The 14,846-nt window shown below is 33.5% G+C and overlaps 2 protein-coding genes across 4 annotated transcripts in view; one reads left to right on the forward strand and one right to left on the reverse strand.

Moving 5' to 3' along the window:
- LOC148285216 (tripartite motif-containing protein 3-like) overlaps positions 1-1,212 on the forward strand; it is a 176,151-nt gene extending 174,939 nt beyond the window's left edge. For all 3 annotated transcript variants that reach the window (XM_088228853.1, XM_088228843.1, XM_088228835.1), the window contains one exon: positions 659-1,212. In XM_088228853.1, the coding sequence (XP_088084979.1) occupies positions 659-894 (236 nt within the window). In that variant the 3' untranslated portion in view covers positions 895-1,212. The remainder of the gene's footprint in view (positions 1-658) is intronic.
- Positions 1,213-8,270: 7,058 nt separating this feature from the next.
- On the reverse strand, positions 8,271-14,476 carry LOC148285217 (p53 apoptosis effector related to PMP-22; the record flags this gene model as incomplete). The annotated part of the gene is made up of 5 exons (XM_088228508.1): positions 8,271-9,422; positions 9,887-11,111; positions 11,947-12,009; positions 13,961-14,110; positions 14,290-14,476. Coding segments are annotated over 4 exons (561 nt in total), but the record flags the coding sequence as incomplete, so codon positions are not given.
- Positions 14,477-14,846: the final 370 nt, after the last annotated feature.

Below are 14,846 nucleotides of genomic sequence, written 5' to 3' on the forward strand. Positions count from 1 at the left end.
AATTGGATGTGGATAGGGGATGTTGATGATGGTGAATTACTTAATTGTTTTATAGACTATGTTGAGGAGTGGACTGTATGGTTGAAGGGGAAGGTTGCGCAACTCCACTATCCTGGTGTCGTGTTGAGGCGTGACGTGGTGCTGGAACCCAATGGAGACGCTGGCGGTCTCGTGACGCTGACACAGCTTGTGTTGGGTACTGGCGATCCGGGTGGACGCTGGCACAGCTCGTTTGTTGTAGTTGGTGTTAGGGCTCACTTCAATTGTTTGACGGTAGTTTAGTACCGAATTTTAATTTTATTTTGCAGGCACACTACACGCATTTTTATTGTTGCGTGGAGCTGCGCTAGGAAAATGAGAAGGAAGGAAAATATAAATGCTGTTGAGAGCTGGTCCGAACAGACTAATTAAATTGCTTAACATATTACAACAGAGGTGGAGAACATTTTAGAGAAGAAAATATGGAAGTCTAAGCATTTACAGGGCATTGGCTGGTTTAAGTGACCACTTTACACACCGTGTAGTAGTTTTCTTCTCTAATCTTAGTTACTCCGTACGGGATGATATTCAGTATTTGTCTACAAATATTTTGACAAACTAAAAATATTGTTAGTTAAATACCAACCGCAATTATAAATATTTTTTGTTTTTATTCCAGGGAAAGGATCATACGGCGGCATCGACGTGGACAGCGAAGGCCGTATAATCGCCCTCCGGTGGGAGAAGAACCGCACCCGGCTAGTGGTGGTGGAGCTGGTGGGCGGGGAGGTGCTGACCTCGTGCCAGTTGGGGGCCCGCCTGCGCCGCCCGGGGGCGCTCGCCGTGCTGCCCGACCGCGAGGCCGTCATCACCGACCTCGCCGGAGACTGCGTCCGCAAGTACCGCTACTGGTGAACCGTGTATACCGAATTGAGTCATAGCATTATAAAATCCGCCCTGGAAAATTTTTCTGCTCATCGATGGTCCCTATAAAAGTATAACATCGTCACCTTAATTTGAATACAACATAAGTCAATGACTTTACAGGAGACAATAAAGACTTTATAAATCGGTAATTTTATATGAAACTTTAGTGGTTTTTTTTTACCAAATATTTTGTTTTTGTATTTATGATTTGTGAAATGAATGAAGCCTTTTATCCAAACAAAAAATGTAAACTACTGTACTACTGCCTTATTGTTGTTCCAAGGAATGTGTATTTTTTCAGTGAGTGTTTGTATTTTTCGTGAGACAGCATTACATATTTGAAAAATGTGTTTTATCTCTTTTCAGTCAACAATTTCTTCATTCAAATGACAGATTCTATTTTCTATGGTGAAAATTAATCAATCACAATCTCAAGTACATTTTTTTTTATTATTAAATTATTAAGGTTGCATTCAAATTAAGATGACGATATTATACTATGTATTTGTGTGTTTTTGACCTGATGGCTTTCTGAAAGGGGAAATTGAGTGGAGATGAGTCTGCCTCGTAGTATAGTGGTTGGCGCGTTTGCCTAATGTGCTTGAGGTCCTGAGTTCGATTTATTTATTTTTTACAAACTAGACATGTAGACATAATGTGTCCTCGCTGCGGTAACCCACGCTGAAGACACTTTACAATTGAGAATACATACACAATATAGAAAGCTTTATATTGACACGCCATCAAAATTATTTTTAAAAAAATTACATACTATTTTAAAACACTTTCTTTAATTTCCCTCTATATACCTATGTAATTTTTATATTACAATAAATATATTTTTTGAAAACTGCATATACAAACCACCGATTAATTATTATCACTATGTAATGAGACCAAATTTAACTGTGTTTTGAAGCTAGTTTGTATAATTCATTAGGATCTATAAAACTAGTTTGGAACTTCAGACTTAAACATCCCAAAATTGTGTTTTGGTAGACATGAATTGGAAATTCACCCGATGATTTCTAAATAAATGTGAGATTCCGAATAGATTTTGCAACTTTCTGGGATATTATTTTTATTATTTCAACCCAGTGAAACGGTGATATTTCAATACATGACTCACGATCATCCTGATTGATTTTACAAGCCTCTCTTTAATTACCTTGTTCTTAAAACTTTTCCAGAGCTGGTTTTGCAATACAATGACTCGAGTGCTATCGCTCAATTTACACTAAATAAAACGCATACTACGTTTTATTCTACTGACGAGTGAACCCGCATGACAGGAAATTGGAGTGGAGATTATGGCATATCGACTCTTTACAGAACTGAAACTAACTGAAGAAGAGTTAGTAACATGACTTACTGTACACTAGTTGTTTATCACTATCTTAAAGTTCTCAGTAATATGTAATTGTTTAGGATTCAAATTTTTCCTAAAGACGGATTCTAAACTGCTCTTTTATCCACATTTAATAGCTGTATTTCAATAGATACATTTTATAAAATATTGATTTGATATGTTTCTAATGAACTTAATCGCTTGCAGCATAGCCTCTAACACTGAAATAGGGAAGGTAATGTTCCAAAAATGGATTCAAATATATTTGGCTAGCATTTATTTAACGGAGCTAAAAATTTGTAACATTTACTACTATGGTACATATTTTTAAAATTCTATTTTGTAAGGTCACAATTTTTTGTGACTTCATTTTCTATAAATTGGGATTTTTTTGACAAAAGCTGATGGGTATATTTTTTGGGTACACACAAGTTCTCGAGACTTTTGTATGTGCCCGATATCAAAACGAGGAGTTTAGACTCAATTTTGTAAATACTGTACACGTTATATAACCTTTAAAAAAATTATAGGATTGATAGAATAAATATTATGTTTTATTGTCTTAAGCTTGACTTACAAATTAATAATGTTAAATGAAGTTCGCTTTTACGAGTAGCAAGAAAAATATCCCACAAAATATGTGTAGGTACTATGAATGAACACGCAGTATTTTTTAAACACTGTCAGTCGATTTTTACCAGCACTTGATGTACATATTGAAGAAATGTAAAGATTTATTTCCTTTAAAAACAGACACATTTTAAATGTAAGATTCTCTAGCAATGAAGGCACTGAATATTCTATGCTTCAGGGTTGTAAAAAATAGGATTAAACTTATCAATTATCTATCACTGATAAACTTATATCGATTACTATTAAATTTTATTACATAGGAAGTGCATATACAATAATCCGAATTAAAAAATGATTATGTGCCTTCGGTTTAAGCTCTATTGTGGATTTCTAAAATTTGCTTACAATCCATGACTAAATTAACAAACAATTGTTTAGTTCTTTATTAGTTGATGGAATTATCAACAAAAAATACACACAATGTTGATTTTTCAATGTTTTGGGCCACTCATTTGTGTTCATAGATAGAAAAAAAATCATTACATTACCTTAAGCCTTGGAAAGTTTTTTCTTTACTGTATTCATACCGTTCTTATAATTAAGTATAGCTTCTGTGCGATTACTTATGTGAGTAATTAACGATCAAAATAAAATATTTAAGATATTTGTAATGTGAACCCTGCTGTCACAAGAATTATTTTATAGTTTAATTACATATCATTGCCACACAGTTAAAATTGATTATCTGCAAAGAATTTTGAGATAAAGTTTATGAAATCATCACTGAAAGGGTTGGTAAAAAAAATGCATAATTTTTTTAGCGTATTTAACATCAAAACTTGATCTCTCTGATCTTGCAGTTTTTTTTTTCATTTTAACTGTTCAACAGTGATATTCATATTATATAGTATGTAAAAATTCTGTGATTTAATTAGCTACATATATCTATCTTACCAATGTATGCTGGTATAATTATATTCCAACGGTCTACAAACAACTCATTCAGTTGGAAGTAAGTGTAGATTAAATTTAATTTTTGAAAATACATTAGGTATATATATATGTAGATATTATGTCATTTTTATTGATATTATCTTATTATCAGTTAGTCGTACAAAGCGCGAAAAATTTCTACTATTTATCCTCTTTAGCGAGTAATGACTAAGCGTGCATGTAATAAATATCCTATAATCCAATCACGGTATTGTCACTTAGCGTTTTCTTAATTTAACAGTTAATTCGCAATTTCAATGTGTTTTAAAACCGTGCCATCTGATTTGAATATTGTAACCACATTTATGCGGCACTTTAATTTTTATTATTAAAAACTCCGGCTATTTTAAAATTATGACACTAAAAAAACTATGAATCAGATCTCTAGACAAAGTCTTTTCTGATTTTGTTAATTTGAATCAAGACTGATGAGTTAAAATTATTTTAAACAAAGCCACTGCTTTCAATCTAGTATGTTATTTAAAAGAGTTAAGCTCATTTTTTTGGTAAATTTGAATGCAAGACAGGTACAGGTTCCGACTACAGCTTTCATTTTTATGGCAAAATAGTAAACAAGATGAAATTAACGCATTATGTTGCATCGGTTACTTTGAGATATTTGTTTTGTAAAATGTCGAGTAATAGCCGAATGTTAATGGATGTTACAAATCTCTGTTTTCTGTTTTTACTGTGTATGGTATCTTAAATTTGCTTGTAATGTACGTAGATTGTAATATGTATGAATTGTTAGCATTATTTTTATAAAATAACCCGTCTAGTCGGCCCAACGAATCAGCGATCTTTAAGATCCAACGTTTGCTCTTCAAAACAGTCCAACTTCTTAAGATTTGTTGCGACAAACTGCCATATAAAAACTAATTAATTGTTAACTATTTATTAAAATGCATTTCAATTTAGGAACAAGCATAATATGTTTCATATTCCACTATTTTTATTTTAACATTCCTTCAGTAAAGAAGTGTTCTTTGGCACGTGTTGAGACCTGTAACATAATATTTGAAAATCAATAAGATACTAATATATCGCATTTTTCTTTTGATCTCAAAAAATCGTCCTTTTTACTCACTAAAACAAGCATAATACTGTAAGAAAACTATTGTATTTAATGGAAAGAAATTAAACTTTTAAAATATTATTTTCTGTAACACAAAAGTGCTGTACATAAGTAGCTTTTACTAATAGAATGATATTTTCATTACTTTTGTTTTAGGTATTGATTTCTTACTAATGGATCGTGATTAATGGAAATTATCAATAGTTCATCTCAAAATGCACATTTAGTTTTGTATTTGGTTTTCATTGGAAATAGTAACTAACAGCATGATGAATGGATGAAAATAGTATTTTTCTAGAATATTATTGAACATTGAGAGCTAAGGAAGTCACCAAATATTGCATCGTGTATTTATATCATTTGTGTACTTATGTTTAGTTTTATTATATTAGAAATATATATCTTGTATAATTTGATCTGTCTTTATAAGATGCATTCAAACTGTTTATCTCTAGTCAATGTTTTATTTTTCACAGTTATTTGTATGCAATTATATTCATGAAGAATAAACCATTCTCTTTATCAAATACATTTGTTTTAATTGTAATTACCTTTCCCGTGTCTGTGTCTGTGTCTGTGCTGTGTCATGTGGGAGAGTAAAAATAGTAGAGCAGTTAAAATAACCAACAATTACCGGCGATAGTTATTTAATATCCTATTACTAATTACAGATATAAATAAATCACACTAAAATATTGTATAATGGTTCTATATAATTTTGTATTAAAGTAAATACACAAATATTTTCATGTTAAAAATATATCAAAGTAATTTTTTTATGTAAAAACATTCTGAACTTCACACATAATTAGTTCCTTTTCTTATACATAAAATATTGAATACTATGTTCAGAATGTTGTGACACTGTAAATTTCTAATGAACGGTCGAATTCCATGAAACTGAATATGGCTAGTAATACACAAATAATTGAATAACTTGAGCTGTTTAATTTTGGTCCAGAATCAAGACTTTGCCAAATTTTCATTAAAAGTAGCCTACGTAACCTATATTTCGGTTAAAAATAAAAGGTAAATAGTTAAATATATTTTATAAGATAGTAATATCAAACAGATTTGTTTTAATATCTACTTTATCTACAGCCAACAGCCAGTCACTTAAACATAGATATGCATTTTATCTTTTTTATACAAAGTCTGCAGAATCACTGAATAAGCGAGGAATAATATGGAAATGGGGATATTGTTTACTTTTGACTGTTTTATTCTGAATTACAAATATGGTGTTTATTTTAATGGAACAGAAATATATCCATATTCACTATTAAATTATTAATATTTCCGCTTATTTAAACAAATTTTAGTAATAACAGAATACCAAATTTTTATATGTATATAAAGAAGTATGTAAAACATATTTATATAAAAAAGCTACAAAGGATATCAAAAGAAATCTAAAAATGTATTAATTTTTAGATATTAATTTTTGCAGTAAGTATTTAGTTAATGGTGAGCTCTGTTTCTGAAGTGTACGCATTTATTTAGTAAATTATACAAAATGCGTAAAACTAAACCAAATTATACTTGCTGAAGTGTACTTCTTTTTATCACTGAAAATGGCAGTGTTTTTGTATTAAAATCAGTAGGTCAGTACTTTACATTTATGTATATCTAACACTAATATTGTATAATAATTGGTAACGATTTAAAAAACTTGATTAACATGTAAATACATAGAAACGAAAACTAATTCCTTACATCGAAATAAGTACCCTAACATATGTAAACTTATAAATTACTCAATTAAAAAATATCCAAGTAATTAAAGTTTGATTGGAATGAAATAAAATACCCGATAGAGATAGTATTGAATGTGCACTAAATCCTGTGATGATTGAGGCCATTAAAACTTAGTAGCAAAGATAGAAAACATTGGACTTAATTTCTGTTCATTCCAAACTTAAGTTTCAAGTACTCACACACACACACTATCTATTGATATGATGATACTACTGTTGGTTTGAGAAATAAGATTGATTTCAAGTTTAACGCGATTATTGGAAGTAAAATAATAAGCAATATAATAAATAAATTCAGTCAATTTTAGTGTTACATAAAATAATCTCATTTTATATGAAATATATTAATCCAATAAAATATAAATACGTAACATAATTTATGTAAATATGTACAATATAGGAAGAGGTCAAATATTATAATAAATATATTTTTTTAAATCGTATAAATAATTGTAAAGTAGCATTTTGATTTCAATGGTAGCGATACAATCGCATATCTGGGTTTTATTTAAACCTCGTTAATGATATGAAAAGTTAATAACCGACTGCGTTAGTTACGAGTACCCTCAGTACCCGGAGACGTGTCAACAGTCCGAAATAATACCTTTTGTATTTTGCTTTTGAAGGTGCAAGCATCGGTGTACATATAAAGCAAATTTATTAAAATTCTTAAGTCTATTGATATAACAATGTATCCGCTAGAAAATGTCATCTAATCTAATATGTACCATATAATTAATTGTACAGCGTTTTTATTATCACGCATACCGGCCAAAGGCAAACAGTAATAATCTACTCGCCTCCGGAAGTGCATCGAAATATATGTAAATTTAAATTAGGAACAATCTGGGAGCGCTACTTTCTCTTTTATCGAGTTCAAAAACTACAGATCAGTTTCTGGACTGCATAAACATAGTAAAAAGAACCCCCAGATGACCTCAAGCTGTGGGCATAATTTTATAATAAATTTGACGCTTTTAAGAAAATTCCCCATGTGGGGGAGGTTCATATAATGTTGATAAAAATATATACGTACTTACATCGCGAAACATGTTATTGATAAAATAGATAAATGGCACAGTTTCTAACATACAACATAGCGATACTCTCTCACGGAGTACCTGACGAGGATTCTCCGCACATCCGAATAGTCTGAACTACCACTCACTGGAATCGTGTCGCACTTTGTCTCACCAACTTCCGCGGGAAGGCGGTCATTGTATCCGCACTCCACTCGTGTCCTTCGTCACTTAGTCTAAGTCTTTCGACAGTTTGTTTCACTGGCAACAGTGTCTGGGGGCGGTGGGAGTCGCCTGCCCTTTACTAAACCTATCGCACGCGCCACCGCCGGAACATACTCTGCGACCGCAGCCACTAGCCGGATAATGTGTGGACGGTGTTAGCTCTCTCTTCACGACCGACATATTCCCCGGCTAATGGAGCGATCACACCAATTCTGGATAATGTTGGTGTGAAACTAAAGAGAAGGGAACTTTGGATGAAAGGAGATGTGAAATGAATTGAATATCTGGAGAGATCTAGTAAATGATGTTCTATCGATGCAATGTCAAATTAAAATATTAACATAATAAACAGCAAATGTAATGGAAATAATAAGGAAAGAAATATCTGGCATATTTATTAGAGTCCATAAAAAAAAAAACTAATTCCAAAACCTTCATATTGTGCACGAAATGTTTCTCCCGAGGTTATCCGTTCAATACTTATTTTAATACTAAGTTTTTTATTTAATTTGATCTAACAGCGAGTACACACCGAATACATTTAGCTATATATAATGTGAAAACTCTCGATTCAACATTTATAGCTTGAAATAAAACACAAATATTTAGTGAATCGATTGATATAAAGTATCAGTGAATATGCACAGGAGTATCCGGAGAACACCACCTCTACCATATCAAATCAATTAATTATTACTTAAATTACAAAATGCGTTAAAAACTAAAACATAAATACTATTACTTAAATTAATATCGAGTCTGCTTTGGATTAGCTTCAATTATTTAACCCATCTCCACAAATAAAAGAAAATATTTACATAGAGCGACCCTCAAAGTGAAAATAAAAAAACAGAAATTATGGAGATGATCAAGAAACTAACATTACTAAGCAAACGATTTCGGAAGGATTATTTTCAAATATTTATTGTACTTGTAACATCGCAACACTCCAAATTAATAAATACCTAACCAAAATTATAAATAAAGCTGCACGTAAAGAACAATGTAGTACGTTTTACTTAATAAAAAATGCAGTGTCAAAAAAACTCAAACCAATCATTTCTGCCAACAGAGAAGAATAATTCCTCTAATGGCAGCAGAAAGGTTTAGTTTGCAAGCAAAATAAAGTAAACAGCCCGAAAAGGAGAGTAAAAGAGAAAAAGTCAACTTAAAAATAATAAACTACGTATCCGATTTTAAATAGAATTGCCAAGTAACAATAGAAATTCAGCTTTGAATCATTAAATATGAAATATATGATGTGTGACTTGGCAACTCTACACTAATCTGAACGCGCTGGTTCAAAATGGTAGATGATGTTACACATTTAATTGTCAACAATAGCTGCTCCATTCCTTGTCATTTATTTTTAAAATCTCTGGTAAAAGGATACACAATCATGAAATGTTATTATTGCTTGGACAATATTTTTAAAATTACATTTGTGTAACATTTTGTAGTGTTTAAATAATGATGTCTGCTTTCTTCCATGTAATTTTTTCTTGGAAGTCTTGCCAGACCAGGAGCTCAATCACAGATGGCTATCGACATGCTAAAAAACGTGCTAAGTATTTGAGCAATCACCACGAACAATCATGAACACGCTGAAGTTAAAGCGGTCGCGTTGCAAAACGCCATAGATAAGTTCCGTATCCGTAGTCCGTGGTCAAACGTCAAATCAAAAAAGTCAACACGCGTGTAATCTCGTGCCGGTTTGTTATTTCGTTTTCAAGTTACAAACAATTACTATGGCGACTGCTTTTCTTAACATTTATTTGGCTTGCCGACCGCCGGCTAAATGCATCGAGAAAAATTGAAAGAAGGCGTGTGCGAGATTCAACCAATCCTCTTGAACTGACCGAAGTTGAATTTCGTTTTGCAACGCGACCGCGATAACTTCAGCGTGTTCATGATTGTTCGTGGTGATTGCTCAAATACTTAGCACGTTTTTTAGCATGTCGATAGCCATCTGTGATTGAGCTCCTGATACCCTAGTAAAAATAGAACAGCTGTTGTTACAAAAATAATGATCTGTCAACATGAAAAAGTCCCATAACAGCACTCGAGCACAAAAAATATTGTAATCATAATTTCTCAGTTGTTTAAAAAGGAAATTTGCAATCATTAGATCAAATGAAAACTTCGAGCAATGAAAAATAATAAATACATTGTTCAAAATACCTGTTCCTTTTTCAAGGCATTATGTTACGTTGATAACGCCTTGTAGAAGGAACATGACATGTTTTGAAATTGTTCGTCAAATGTTAACAAAGATACTGTAGCAATTTCAAACTAAGTGTTAATGTAAAACAATGATGTATAATTAAATAGACACGTTACAAGAATAAGAAAATGGCATTTCAATTCAGTCTTTAACTGACTTTCATCATGATCAGACGTGATACCACGCAGAAATATGCAATCGTGTATGATAACAAAATGCTTTAATTGCACTGCAACTATGAAAAAAAAACAGATATATAATTTCATTGGTTTACCAATGTGTTTACACAATTTGTGGAATGAGTAGATAATTAGTTATATTTTTAAGCAGGTAAATTTTTCAAAATGTTGACAGTTGTCAACTAATGTCATATCTTACGTTACGAATTTCACTAAAATAATACCGAATAAAGAAACCTGTATATTTTTTTCTACCATAAATGATTCCATGTGTATTGTGATATGCCACCATTTTTTTATGTTGAGGGCAATGCAATGTTTGCTATATTTTGGATGTAGCTAGTATAGCAGTAACGGGTCTATTTATTATACATCAGTGATGTAAATAATTCAAATTGATCTTTCAGTGTTTGAATTAGAATTTTGCAATCAATGTAGTGAATACAAACTTCGTGTCTATCGAGTGGTGCAAAAAAAAACGTAAATAAATTTGTGCAAGAGTAGCAGTTGTGATTACTAAATGGGGGGTTTTGCAGGAATCCGGGATCGATTAGAGAAGATCAAACAATGGGGAAGAAAGTAAACACGTATGGGGAGGTGGCGGGAATGCGCGGCGCTCTATGGCACGAGGTCGGGCAGGCGGCGGCAGCCCTAGGGGCCCCCCGGGGGCTGGCGCTGCACCTTGCGCTCCTTGTAGTAGATCTCCTCGCTCTCCTTGTCGCATAGGAGCAGGATCACGGCCCCGAACAGGAAGATGGCGGCGCCCCATCCCACGCCGTACGCCCACCCAAACTCCCACACTGTACGGTTACCTGTAGGCACAAATTATTATTTAGGATCATTTATATAACACCATATAGTGTCCGTGTCCGGGTGGATAAAGTATAGAGCTCTGTGTGCGAAAACTGTGAAATAGAATCAGAATTCTGGACAAATGTTTTTGAATCGGTAGCTACTCTCAGGTAAAAGGAAATCGAATGGAGAAAAGTCCGCCTCACGGGGCAGGGCGGTGGGTGGCACATTCCCCTACCGCGATCGAGGTCCTAGGTTCGATTCTTGAGAGGATAGACATAGAATATTTGTGTGTAGGGTGGTTTTATAATGCAATATTTCACTGTCCCTAGACTGGCACCCGAAGCGTAACATCAATCACCCTACCTTGACAGATGTTCAAAATACAATGCATTTAGAATTCCAATTCAGTGCCCTATGCACTACTGGGTGCGGAAATGGAAATGACGATAATGCCATTTCCTTTAAAATCTGTGAGAAATGCACTGTCAGTGTTTTTGGTCAGGAGCCGCCTGGGTTAGGTCATTGATGGCTGATCTTTTTACCTTCATGTAACAAACTACCTATATACGCAATGAGATGCAATTAAAATAGTAAAAAAAACTAAAACATGTATATTACTAAAGCATATTTCCAAAAATGTTTTGTTTAAAATCTATATATTCTTAACCATGAATAACAACAATGTTCTTTAGAAATAATTCTATGCATAAGCAAGTTACAAGTTACACAATGGTGGGTGAATAATGAGAACTTCAGGCTTTCAGTATTTTGCAACAATGTAAATTTTGTATAAAATATATATAAATAACAACACCCAATGTATCCGAACAGTAACAAAGGAAATCAGCTCACCGAGATTAAGTTCTGCAGCGAAGCATACTGGATATATGACGAGTGCGACAAGAATAGAGATCACTGGAAACAAAAATTAAACATATGAAAACAATGAAATACGGTCGGTAAAAAAAGTTTCATTTAAAGCAAATATTATTTACTATGAGGAACGGGAAATCAAAATGACATAAATATACTACAAAGACAGCAAAATAAATTATGAAAATTAGAATATGACCTCGCTTATCTAACAGCAACTAGAGAACTCTTCAAACAAACAAAATGAAATGTAACTGAACTCTTTCAACTAGAACCCTTAAAATTTATTCATAAATAAGCAACTGATGTAATTGTAGGCGGAGAACTAAAACTTGAAAAAAATTGTAGTAAACATGGACACAATACGAGAATATCATATACAAGACTCTAAAACCAGACAAGGACAGTCGAGACTAATAAGCCGGGGACAGGAGACTCAGACCGCCTTTACAAAAGATGTAAAAAATATTATTAAGAATAGTAAATGTAATCTGTAAGGGTTTATAAATATTTCAAATAAAAATAAACAAAATTGAAAAAAATCCACACACAAATAAAAATGCATATAAATTTGAAATTTTAATTAAATTTGAGTAATGAGGAAGTTTAGAAATTGGATATAAAAATTAGAGTGCTTAATTGTGCGGCAATGTTTATTAAAAATGTACAAAAAAAATTAACTACTTAGGACTACGTCACAAGTTCACTCGGAAAACCAATGATAGTGTTATGATAGATTTCCGATTTCCAGGACACCAACTCACCAATCCGCAGAACTCTGCAATGAGTAGTTGTGACGTCACTTGCGGAGTGATTTCAAAATTACAAAACTATAAAAAATCATAGCGCTGATAATACGATACATAAAAAAAAATTGGGCTTAGTTTGATGGTCTATAAACAAATAAAAAAACGTATTAAAATTATTAAAAAAAAAAAAAACAAAAAAAACCTAGATATATTAATAATCGTTTAAAGTTTGATATCCGAAGTACAAACTCTCATCAGTTTTTTTTTTCTAATACGTAGAAGTAAGACTAGTGCTTACAAATCAATTTGAAGATATCTCTTTCCCATTTAGAAAGTGATAAAAACTTAAGTTCAGCATTTTGAAATTTTTTAATGGACTATTAAACAAAGCCAAATTTTTTTTCTTAATTTTTATGCATTGTGTTATCATTTTTTAAAGTTTTGGATTTCTGAAATTACTCCACGTGTGATGTCTCAAGTTCTCTTCCGCTTCTTCTCGATTAGTTCTGCCGATTGGTCCGTTGACGGTAAGTAAACTGGAAATCTTCGTTATTTTACTTTTTTTTTTGTACATTTTCAAGAAACTTTGCAGCACAATTTTATGCTCTAATTTTTACCGCGCGCAAGAAAACATTTACTGTATCCAATATCCCGTGGGGCTGAAGTTCCGCATGATTTTGAGTAACATTATCCTCAATTCTCCTGTTTTTTTTTTTATTTTTAATTTTATACTTTTACAATGTTTGTATTCTTTTTTTATACAGAATAATGTTCCCTCACTGGGGTGTCCCGTGAGGAGGGAAACATTTTACAAAAAGTGAAACTTCAGCTCCGAAAGATATGTTCTTTAGTATGTAATGTGCCACTATGGAATAAACAAATTGTGTGGAATTAATAACAAATTTTAGTAAAAAAAAAAATATTTTATAAAAGAAGTAAAACTTTCCCACATACTATGCTTTTGAAACACACTTTCACAGAATGACGGTCTGAACCTTCGCAGGGGCTCGCATGTTTACATGCAAATGACGCGGATCGGGTGGTATGGACGACACGATGATAAGATAAACGGTCAGCGTCGTAGCTAGGGTCATGAGAGCCCCCGGCGAAATTAGAATTTTAGGCCCCCCGAGACTTATTATCTAGGAAGAGAATGAGAAAAGAAAGCTGAGGGTCTGCAAAGTGCGCCCCCCCGAGAGTCGGCCCCCTAGCTATGACGCCGTAAACAGTCGTTTGTTACTCACGTGCGAGCGCCATGGCAAGGACAGCCATGCGGTAGTACTTGTACTTGGTACGATGATCCGTGGCGTGCAGCCCGAGAGCTGTGAGGATGGAGCCCACCACATCCGCACACAGGGTGAGGATGCACAGTGCTGCCGCTGCCCTGATGTAGGCTGGAAGAATACAGACACAACTTACATATGTTCATTTACTACCGTATGCTGAATGATTTATGTCAAACAAAACTTTTAAGGTAAACTTATAATTTAACAGGGATTGAGAACCTGTTTCGGAGAGGAATATGCGAGCTAAGGCATTTACGGGGATTAAGATTATCACTGGCCACACTCACCCACATCCCTGGAAGGGTAGCAGCCCGGGAGCTCCACAAGGTTGAAAGGCAGCGGCGTGGGTGCATTCTCCTTCACGCAGTGTGTGAACAGACCCTGGCGCCAGCCCGTGGACATGAGCCAGTCAGCGCTGCCCAGCCCCAGTGCCATGAGCACCACCACCAGCACGCCACATATCAGCGCGATCACCTGAACAAAAACATACAAATATTTCATTATACATTATTTTATTAAATTAGTCAATTACCCATCTAAGAAAGTATGCCTGTTCCGAGATAAAACCGTATTTAATAATACATAAAGCACAGTATAGTAGAACAGCGCAGGATAGCACAGCACAAGACAGCAGAATTTTATTTATACTTTTTCAGGCAATTCACATTCACGACAAACAGTGCTATACTTGCTTAGTTAAACTATTTGAGCCCTTTCAATTATTTGATTATAAAAATCTTCATTTGGTACTGGTGACCGACCGAAGTTTCAGTTTCGGTTTCGGCCAGTTTCGGCCACGGTTTCGGCCAAAAATTGTTCGAAACTTCGGCCCAGCCGAAACCTG

Source organism: Micrasema longulum, unplaced genomic scaffold (genome assembly GCF_059751315.1).
Source record: "Micrasema longulum isolate JH-2025_06_02 unplaced genomic scaffold, ASM5975131v1 h1tg000047l, whole genome shotgun sequence".
Taxonomy (NCBI): Eukaryota; Metazoa; Arthropoda; class Insecta; order Trichoptera; family Brachycentridae; genus Micrasema; species Micrasema longulum.